General features: G+C 34.6%; 1 protein-coding gene, 1 non-coding gene and 1 pseudogene across 4 annotated transcripts; all 3 read right to left on the bottom strand.

The window, feature by feature from the left end:
• Positions 1–1,404: 1,404 nt before the first annotated feature.
• LOC111302607 (uncharacterized) lies at positions 1,405–5,564 on the bottom strand (annotated as a pseudogene). The gene is made up of 10 exons (XR_016344877.1): positions 5,514–5,564; positions 5,215–5,349; positions 5,010–5,067; positions 4,706–4,811; positions 4,007–4,415; positions 3,628–3,735; positions 2,837–2,895; positions 2,581–2,668; positions 2,278–2,481; positions 1,405–1,897 (listed from the first exon to the last, which is right to left on the bottom strand). The product of XR_016344877.1 is annotated as an uncharacterized LOC111302607 (transcript).
• A 907-nt stretch (positions 5,565–6,471) lies between these two features.
• On the bottom strand, positions 6,472–6,544 carry TRNAA-CGC (transfer RNA alanine (anticodon CGC)). Its single transcript has one exon. It is a non-coding gene; the product is annotated as a tRNA-Ala (tRNA).
• Positions 6,545–7,085: 541 nt separating this feature from the next.
• LOC111307588 (uncharacterized) lies at positions 7,086–10,584 on the bottom strand. 2 transcript variants are annotated; one of them, XM_022905613.2, is made up of 7 exons: positions 10,334–10,584; positions 9,819–9,885; positions 9,678–9,739; positions 9,497–9,586; positions 9,256–9,395; positions 7,841–7,895; positions 7,086–7,592 (listed from the first exon to the last, which is right to left on the bottom strand). In XM_022905613.2, exons 2-7 carry the CDS (start codon positions 9,883–9,885, stop codon positions 7,389–7,391), a joined length of 618 nt encoding a protein of 205 aa, XP_022761348.2. In that variant the 5' UTR covers positions 10,334–10,584; the 3' UTR covers positions 7,086–7,388. The 2 variants fall into 2 exon arrangements, with proteins under 2 accessions (XP_022761348.2, XP_022761357.2); XM_022905622.2 differs by having other exon boundaries at positions 10,415–10,584.
• Between the last annotated feature and the right edge of the window lie 504 nt (positions 10,585–11,088).

Genomic DNA, 11,088 nt, shown 5'->3' with positions numbered 1-11,088 from the left:
AGAAATATTAAAATTGTTAAGAGTTATAAATAGATGAATTTTATTTTAATTATTTTAATTGGATAAATTTATTTTTTTAAGCATATTTGAATTGGGTGAATTAAACAAAGATATTAATTCATAATAAGTAAATGAATTTTGTTTTAAATATAATTGTTTATTAATAAATTTTATTTCAATTAAAATTTTATGGTTCTGATTAAAGTTATGTCAAAATTGCATTAAAATTCATAAAATCAAATTTGTGGGATCAGTACTCATTGAACAATTAAATTTTTTACTATTAATAAGAAATAAATGTTAATAAATATTTTATTTATATACTCTAAAAAAATAGTATTGTTAAAGGAAAAGAGAGAAAAAAATTAGTATTTTAATTTTCATATCATATAAAATAAAAAAAGTAAAAAGATAAAAAAAATTTTAATAAAAATTCAATAATTATTTAATTTCATGATATTTTATTACAATCAATAACCCTTTAAATTTTTATTTCGAATTAATAAATTTTTAAATTTTTATTTTCATCAAATCGAACTCCTAAACATCTATTTTTATCTCAATTAAATTGACAAAAATTGATATTGATGATTAATCAAATTTTATCTAATAAAGATAAAAATAAATGTTTAAAATTTTAATTAATTATAATAAAATAATAAAAATTTTATATGATTATTAAATTTTTATTCTAACGTTTTTAACCCTTTAACCTAAAAAGAAACATCTTTCAATCGCGTAATTTCGATGAACAATTTTATATCAGGGAATAAATTTTGTGGCACTTTACCAGCTTTTCAAAACCCAGAATCTTATGTGTTTGCGTAACTGTAGAGAAATCCTCGTTTGCCTTTTTGCGAAGGAAGGGGAGGTGTAACGATGCGTCTCTACTTGGTGAATGCTCCGGAAACAAGCAAAGGCCAAGATGGCTTCCGGAAGAAACAAAAAAGTTTAGCTTACGTTTTCTTCCTTTTCATTAAAAAAAAAGGGGGACAAAAAAGTTAGATTCGGCCTTTAAAATGACTAATGATCCAGGAACAATGGTGGAAGAAAATATTTTAAGACTTCCCAATCGAAAAAGAAAAGGAAAAGAAAGCGCAAGTATAAATTTTAAATTATTGGGTCACATTTTATAATTGTATGCCCTCTATTTCTTTTTTTTTTTTTTTAAATATCTAAAATGTTTATTTTTTTATAATTTTTTGACATTAAAAATTATAAAATTTTAATGTAAAATTTTCTAAAAAAATTTAATATTAAATACATTAAAATCAAGATTTTTTTCTTAAATTTCATAAAAATTAATATAATCCAAATATTTTGAAATAGACGGAGCATCAATTTGAAGTTCAAAAAAGCTTAGACTTCAAGGTGACTTAATCTAATATAACAAGATAGTTGCATTGAAGATGCTGGATCTGCTTATAATTGATGCTTTCTAATTCTTAGTCAAAGAAAAAAAAAATTATCTGTTTAAAGTACATATATTCGGTGCAAAATTTACAATTTTCTTACATGTGAAAAATGTAATTAATATATTCGAATCACGTAATCCAGCAAGCTGATGGAATAGCACTAGGCTGTGACCAGGCAAGTAGCCACAATTGGATCCAGCATTAGATTGAAATGCTTCAAAAGGTATTTGGATCATTGTCAGACAACTAATCCCCAATGTTGATGGCCCAACTTTTGACTGATCCAACCAAAAAACGAAAGTCCTGGGGGCGAAAGCACATGATGCTCCTCCACATTGATGCTTAACCATCCAAAGTGAGTGTTACTTGAATGAAATAATTACTGGTTAGATATCTAAATCTGTTCTGTTGGTACACAGAACAGATTGGGAACCAAGTGGTCTTTCTGCCTCATTGTTTGCTTCAGCTTGGAGTCTCCATTTCTGCATAAACAAGTCAGAAGAAATTAAAAGGGGAAGATATGGATCAAGAGTCAAACGACATGCCAAAGATCATGGTAGAAGAGGAGGGGGTACATATAGAACAAAAAAGCTGCAAGTTTTACCCAATCATCATTTCATCCTATTTATAGGCTAAGAAAACAAAATACTAAGCTCTTCTAAGGAATTGAATTCTAATTCGATCTCTCGGCAAATAAATCCTCAAATTATTTTTTTCCAAGTTCCCTGACTTCTAAATTTTAATATTAAACATTTTCTTGAGCTTTGCATGACCAGTTTCGATCAAAGCAGTGCCTACTGCTACGAGTTCTATATCAGGGGGAAAAGTAAAATAAAAATTGCTTTGAGAGGTAGGAACATACCACTTCAAGATTCTGCAGCTCCATGATTTGTTGTATTTGTTCAGCAATGGTTTCCGGCAGAAAAAAACACTTAATTAGATTGACACATATGCATGGCAAATGCAGAGAAGATATATACAGACTATTGCTCACTGCATTGCTTGCTGCTTCGGCAGCTAGAACATCAGAGTCTATTTCCACCTCAATTTCAATCATTGAAGAGATCTGATGAGTAACCAATACCACATATATTAATCTGATGTTTTTCATAAAGAATAAAGAGAAAAGAAGAGTTGTTATGGTTTTCATAATAAAAAGACGTACTCTTGCATAACTATCAATGAGTTCAATCCTTCCCCTGAGGGAATTCTCTAAGCCTTCTCGCACCCATTTGATTCTACTTCTTTGGGCTCTGAAAACAGATAACAAAGAAAACATTGTTCCACTGTACTGAAAATGAAGCAAGAGACCTTAGAGCCACGTGAAACAACGAAAGATTTATAGTCAGACCAGAAGGCATAATATTGATTAGGAAAGGAGTAATAAGAATGTGTAAAGAGTTTCACCGAAAAGAACAAACTTTTGTCCTACAGCAAAAATTTTGTTCTCCAGTTGGCACATGCGATTCAATATCCAAACCTACACCATGAAATGAACAAACTTCTTGAAAAACACTTCATACCCCCAGAGGATGAACTGATATTGAAAGTGACTACGACAAATGATTGATTGAGGAGTACAATTTATCTAACAGATTTGGAGGAAATTGAGATGATAAAATTTACATTCTTGCAACTTATATCTACAAGATCAAGAAATATTCGAATCAAGCCCATACTTAGTTCAACATTATTACATTCACCACCAATATACAATATGAAGGTTCCTGTGAGAAAATTCACTGGTGCAACAATAAATTTTGAAAATTTTTAGTTCACAAATGTGAAAAAGGAAAAAAATAGCACATCATCAATTTAATTTATAGAGATCCGATTGTCACATTCTTGAGTAGAACTGCAGGTAAATAGAGTACAAAATCTTCAAGTGGGCTGTCATAAAAGATTTAACTTCATGATTATCAAATTTCATAACTATCTTTGCAGATGCTCATTTCAGGTTGCTGAACTGGGAAAAGGACACGTGCATTGATCCGAATTACATTCTTAAATCTGTTGTTTGCTGCAATTCTAGTTATAAAAATAATAATTTGAAGTTGATGAGATATTGCTTCAGGACTGCCAGGGTGGGAGAAACTACGAGTTCCAGCACTCCTTAGGGCCAAAGTTTAAACTCTAAACACCAAGAGGGCCAAGTGAAAGATAACAAGAAAAATAGTTAACTAGATAACGGTTGCAATTTGCAAGACCATACCTCTTTTTTAGCAGCTTCTTCTATGTCCCTGATGCGAGATTGCAGTAGATCGTACTGAGATAAAAGCTGCTGTTTGGTGGCATTTCTTTCCACGGACATCTGAGGAAGCTGTCACCAACAATAAATAAATGAGTATATACTCATTCTCCCTGAGAAAATTCCTGAACAGGTTCCATAGAAATAGTGGAGTCAGATTGCAGAGATTAATTTTAAATTATCCCGTTTGCCATGTGCAACATATTACCTAAAATCGCTGAAGTGATACTATCAAGCAATAATTGAATGATAGCCTTAAAAAAGGGTTGGAATCTTGATGATAACAGGGTTTTAAGGTTTTAAGGAAAAAGTAGAACTAAGGCATGCCAAGATAATGGCCTACCTGATGCAATTGGAGAAAAATCACAGCATTTAAAGTTGCTCCAACAGCAAGTGATCCTAAGCAGCAATTGTGGCAAACTTGGGTCTATCATCCCCGAGGCAACATCTCCAGCAGCCAGGACAGTGAGAAGTGGAATGACAAACTCAGGCTTAAGTAAGGACAAGTTTCCATCTTTTGCAGCGGCTCTTTAGTAATTCTGATTCCCGGCCATCTTTGTGGTTTGTCAGGCACATTGGTTCTCCAGGGTAGAAGTTAGAGGCCCTGGGACTAAACTTGAAGGGACCCACCTCTCTATAGACATTTGAAGGAGCAGCACAAGTAACGGTTACCCTTTCTCCGTCTTGTGCGGGAGATCAACTGTTTCAGTAGCAAACCTGTGTGTGCGGGCCATACCAGAAGGAGTTTGTACCTAAAACGTGGATGAAGGTACATAAACTGAGAATTGGCAACAAAGGATACAAGATTAGTGAAGAAAGTCACTGACAGTGATAAATCATATAACGAGGGTTCAGAGTTAGTTTTTGGTGATGAGAAGAAAATTTTGAAAGAAAAAAATCCTGTCATTGCTGAAATAATTAAGATGAAAGGGTAGTACTTTGAATGATCATAACAACTTTATACAAAACCAAGTTTTGAGTCCAAAAGGTCATATCGGCAAATCAGAAAAGCTGAATGACTCAACAAGATAAAAAATTATACCAAAATAGAGTGAATAGCAGCAGGAAATCTTTGCTTCAGTATCTGCTGAGATTTTAGCCCCTTTTACATGCTGGAGTCTCCATGCTGCGTTCGGCAGAAGGAGCTCCTTAGAACAAGTGAATATCCCAGCATCAACACATATGCGAATATATTGTGTTATCAACACTTAATCCAAAATGGAGCAAACAAAATTTATTGATTCAAAGTCTGTCATTTTCAACTAATAAATTTAGTGCATTCATAATTGCTTATGGAATGAAAGTAATGGTAAGTTAAAAAGAAGTTTAACCATCCAGTAAAATACTTGATCCTAATTTTCTATTATGAATTTTGTAATGTGTCATTTCTAAGAGTGTAACAAACTTTGAAGGTTAAGATATGGACACACTATTAATTAAGCAATGATTTCCGTAGTCAACCATGCTTAAATTTGAATGGCATGGCTGGTAGGAACTTATTTGGTCGAGGAACATAGTATAACACAAAGTTAGGTAAAATCAATTTTACACCTCTTGGATAAAGGTCAAACATCCCAAAAAGTACATCATACAGAAATAAGCCAACCTGATTTCTTCCGAGTCAACACTAACTATATTGCCAGAAACAAGCTTGTACTTATAGCCACATTTGGCACGACACACAATCTGCAGAAATGTATAAAAATAGAAAGCAAAACCTTGGGTAACTGATACATGAATTTTTGGCTTGAGCCTCCAAAACTTGGGCAAAAAATTCTATAGAGGTGCAGAAACAGAGGTTAATAATCCAGGCTAACCCAGGAGAAAAAACATGTTCTCTAACAACTTACAAGCACAAGTTCAGAAAGACGATAATTTGGAAATAAGAACAATAAAAACATTACAAAAAAAGAAGACAAGGTTGCAATTTAAGCACTAGCAATCTACTGGGCAAGTAAAAAGTGTATTTCTTTTATCTTCTCTGGTCGAGACCATAACATTGCAGCTGGCGTATGTGCATAACAGTTCAAAATTATGCAATGACAACCTAAATTTTGTAGATGCGATATCACTCTTAACAAAACTTTCAATCCTAGAAGTTCTAAAAATCAGTTCCAAAAAACTTCAATGTATTTTCCTGAATTCCAAGTTGTGGTTGAGCAACAGCAACAGCTATGGTACAAACGGGACATCTTACAACTTTCAAAGGAGAAAGAAAAAAAAAATCAAAATGACCCAGAAGGTTCTTTCAATCAGTATTATCAAAAGGAAGATCTTTTATAACTAAATAAGTAAAAAGAATGCCTGCTCACCGGGAGAAACTCCTACTCGGCAAATGTCATCAATCATTCTAAGAGCATCAGAGACCCTTAGCAACATTGCCAAGCCCTGAACTAATGTAGCGTAGAGACCAACATCAGGTCTTGACCATTTTCATCTATCAACCAATGGCCCATTCTCACTTACACTTATCACCAAACATTGAATAACAAAACTAGAAATACAATATTTTTCAACGTTCTAAGATTAAATAGAAAAACCGTTTGAATAGGTTTCTTTCAAGGAGGCTCTGGGTTTTAAAAGGATTGTTAGTTTTGAAAAAAGAAAGTGAATTGGAGTGTAAAAGGAGAGACAAAAGAGTAACGTTGTTGTTGTTTGGAGAATATTCGGAAAGTTGTGTTTGGAGGAGAAAATCGAGACAGCCAAGGTGAAGAAGCTATATGTTCAGAGTCATTTCTTTTTCTTCTTGGCTTTTCGAATTCTTAGCTCTTCTTCGAACCAGATATATATTGAAAATGAACATTGGACTGGAGGTGCGGGGAATCGAACCCCGTGCCTCTCGCATGCGAAGCGAGCGCTCTACCATATGAGCTACACCCACTTGATGTTTATCTTCTGAATGTATAAATTATATTGTTTAAAATAATTCCTGCTGCCGCTGACATATTCTATTCTTAAGCCGATTCTAACACTAAAATTATTAAATCATTTTTTTTATGGCCAAAGATATTATTAGATCCTTAGTTGATCTAAAACAGCTTTTGGACCCTTTTAAGAAGTTTGGTAAATGGGATAAAAAAGACAGTTCTCAAAGCCACAGGCCATACCATGTAGATTTCTTATGAATATAAAGAAGAGATTCTATTCGAATTTATGCGCATTTGATTCAATAATACAATTACATGCAGTAAAATATATTCTGCTTGAGTCCCTTTAAGAGTGCAACGTTCAACACCGGCTCAATAACTTTTTCCAAAGGGTATATCAGATACCCTTTAAGGGCCGGTCGAGATTCATACATGCGAATCATCGGGCTGCTGATTCCTGATAAAATAAATTTGTGACTTACTCGAGAGCCTCATCGATTGCCCTATCCATTATTTTTAAGTTTTCAGCTAGCATCACGGATTAAAAAAATGAAGTTCTCGAATGGATATTTCATTGACTACAAACACCATTAAGGCATTAACACTTTTACAGTGCTCACAGTAGTTACAGCTACAATAACAAATGGCAAGTGTAAGAAACCACTATACATCCCTAATTCAGATGACACTACAGAACACAAACTGAATTAGTCACATTCTCAAATAAAAAGCTTGAAGATCAACTTGATAGCATTAGTGATAAGCAAGAAGCCAGCAGTATCAAGCACCATCGACAAGATGGAAGAACCTCTCTCAACAAACAGCTTGTCTTACAGCAAAAGGAATACATCTCACACATCAGTTGCCAAATCGGCCTCTTCCCCAAGGCATTCTTTGCCGCCCACCACCACCATTACTACGTTGTACAGCATTGTTCTGACGAGAAAATACCCTCATTCGTTGTTCCTTCATATTGGCAAACAGCGAATCCAGCGTTTTAGGCCTTTGCTTTGTTACTGGTTGGTTCTGCTGCTGATGCTGCTGCTGCTGCTGCTGCTGTGGCTACAAAGATAAAAATTGCTCACTTGGCATCAAAACAAGTGTTACAAGAAACTCATTTAAATGACAACTTGGGAATTGGCAAGACCATCCCCCAACCCAATTGAAAATGTAAAAATATAATTGCCAAAGTCAAGTTAAGAAGCCACAAATCTATAGGATCTATGCTCCAACTCATGAAAATGTATACATTACAACCCCCACACGCATCCCATGACCAGCCATAAAACTTCCATCTAGATAAAGAATACCTTCACTGAAAAACCTCCATTTGTAGTCCTCCTTTGGACAGGTGGTACTCCAATCCTGCACCCAGAAGTGAAAACCATAAATGGATAACAAAAACATTACAAAACAATGAGGTAAGTCCAACAAGAGACTAGCTTTCACTCAACATGCCCAGCAACCAGCATCAAACATTGAGACGTGGGAATCTTACCAGCATAGGAAGACTATTTATTTCCAATAAACAGAAAGATACAACAAACCATCTGTAATACAACTCTATTTTCCGCAAAACCTTTCCAATTCTTTTCCAATTCGACAACATATGAGTCTAAACCCCACTCCGGAAATGCTTTGCTATCACAACAGAGAGAAAGAATTCCAATGCAGTAGCAGAACTGGGGAGAACCACCAGGGTGAATTCTCCAGACTGTCCCGACAAGCAGGAACATCCATCAGAGCAACCTCCAAAGCCCCACCTTCCGAAGAGAATCAACACTCCATAGATGCCATGAAAGGTTGCTTAACAGATGTCAAATTTACATCTAAACAACTAGATAAAGTCAACTTAACCTTTCAACATTTCCCAACCCAATATTCTTCCTGCTTCGTTGTTTCTAGCTCAAAGGTTTCAATATGGCACCAGGGACCGCAATCTATTCTCTTCACCAAAAATTATCCATTTTAAATTGAGTATCATGGTGTCAATCAATCCATGGTTCTTAAAGGAAGATAAAACCCACGCATAAATTTAGCAGGTAAGAGAAATCCTAGAAAATATGAGAAATACGAAGCATCAGCAGTGAACTGGAAAAAACCCATTAACAGGAGCTCAAACTACCCAATTAACATTTCTAGACATGTTAAGAGTTTGTCAAATCACGTAACAATCCACCAACATGCACAATGTTAATAATTCAAATGCACATATACAGCTCTTGCACAATTGCAATCTTCAAACTTGGTGTCGTTTTTCTAGATCCACCTTCAAACATGATAACCATATTCAACACTTGCTACTTGATGCTTCAATATCCAACACACAAGGCAAAACCAATTTCAAAATAGGCACCAATTAGCCTGATTAAGGGATCTTGCACACTACAGATACAAAGCTTATGCTACAAGCATACTACTTCGGGTAGTGTGGACAAGAAAAAGCCAAACACTTCAAGATAATTCCACATTTGGCCACTTTTCCACAAGAAACCTAATAAATATTTGGGAGTTCCACATAACATGCAACTTGAAATAAGTTAACCAGGACCACATTCCAGAGCTCATCAATATTGTAGAAGATCCATAATTTACCTAGAATGATTCAATGACAAAAATTAGCCATTAGATGGTCAATACTTGTTTTAAACACAACTATTCCAGCTATTAGAAATCATAGCTGCTCATATAAAGCAATTACATGAGCTATTTGAAATCCATATACCTTGGTTTGTTCAAATTAGCCACCCTGCTACCATTAAAAGCTCTAATCCGAAATGGGTCAACTGCAGTTCTACGTGCAGCCTCAGCAGCCAAAGGAAATCGGTTCCCCTGGAAATTTGACCTTCTTTGAGCTAGCACCCCCTGATTAACATGGAGCAGACACGGGAAAAAAAGAGTTTAGTCAATGGGTGCATCCGGAAGATATCGCAAATTAATCAACAGCAGCAGTAAAAGTCACACACCTGTCTAAGAGAGGACCGTGAGTCCATATACTGGCGCACCTTCAAAGCCTTCTCGTTAGCAGCATTACTAACAGGTTTCTGACTTCTATTCTGAAGGTAAAAAAAGAAAAGAATGATCAGAATATCATATTAGACATGAAGAACAATAAAAATGTTTTTTCTTGACAAAGAAAATTCATACCGGCATCCTTCGCTGCTTCTTGGCTTTACTTGAAGTGTTTTTTGACATTTTAATGATATCATCTAAGTCCATAGAAAATAAAAACTAATCAGAAACCTGTTTCCCTTAAAAAAAAAAACAGGAACAAAGCAAATAGCTCACCCAATGTCATGTCCATTTTCTTTTCTGTGAGGGCTATTGCTTCAGTTGTAAGTGGTTTAGCCGCCATCTGACAAAGTAAACAGCATTAATCCAAAATAGTAGATGAAGATAATTTGGGGGGGAGGGGGGGGGGGAAAGCAAAAGAAAGAAAATATCTTTACATTTAAAAAAAAAAAAAAGCTCAATCTTAAGAGACAAAACACACAAACATTACTGAAAGGGGAAAAAAAGTACACCCTTTTAAGTAATTTTAAAATCAAAATTATATAATGAATAAACTCCACGACAAAAACTTATCCACAGGTATTTGCTATTGAAAAAGTTAGATTTAAAAAACCCTAAAATTTTTACGAATTATTCAAACGAAACAAAGAAAATCCGCCGTTTACCAAACCAAATTATAATAGAAAGTACATATAAATCAGAAAAAATTTCAAAAGAAAAAAGAGGAAAGAAAGCCTAGCCAGCCAATTAGGGTTTCTGCAGGTGTTAAACCAATCAAGAAAAGAACTCACCAAACAAATAATATAGATGCCAATTTGCAGATAATATGAGAGAGATCTAACAAAAAGGTAAAGGATTTGAAGCCTAGTTACCGATTTCGAGAAGAAAGGTTTAAGAAGGAACTTTGATGAGAACAGCGAAACGAATTCTAGACTTGGGCCAAGTTGTTGCTAGGGTTAGGGTGTTCGAGGTCACTTCTTCGAAAGAGGGAAAAAAAGGAGAATATTATCACAACGCTTCGGCTGCTTCGCGACTACGCAACGAGAAAACAAACAAGGGGAAACTGGTGTTTATAAAGGGCCCTTGGCTGGCGGATTTCAAGTCCATTAAAATTCATTCGTTGATCGTTACTATAATTAGATTTCAAATCCGTCTTTAATTAGAAAATTCCAAGTGCAGCTCAGCATCACGATTTAATGGTGTTTCAACTATTTGACGAATACGAGTCCGCCACGTTGGAGATTTTTTGCCTTCATTTATTCGAGGAAAGTCGTTGCCTTAGTTTAGTTTCGTTTCATGGGGTTCGTTTCTTGACAAATCAGACATTAACCCACGATAGAAATGGAGCTACTTAGTAGGATCCAATAGGCATCGGGTTCCTAAACCCGTTAATTGATATTTTGTTATTTTTATAAAAAATAAATAGTTGTAAAAATGAGTTGTACTTGTATACGAAACTAGTTAAAAAATACAGCCATAATTTCAAAAGAAATACGATCAATATATAAAAAAATAATATTATTTTAAATTTAAAAATATATAAATT

The sequence above is a fragment of the Durio zibethinus genome, chromosome 9 (genome assembly GCF_047325235.1).
Source record: "Durio zibethinus cultivar Kanyao isolate XHJ-2024 chromosome 9, ASM4732523v1, whole genome shotgun sequence".
Classification (NCBI taxonomy): domain Eukaryota; kingdom Viridiplantae; phylum Streptophyta; class Magnoliopsida; order Malvales; family Malvaceae; genus Durio; species Durio zibethinus.
The sequence above is the reverse complement of the archived record's forward strand: the minus strand, read 5'-3'. Positions and strand labels throughout refer to the sequence as shown.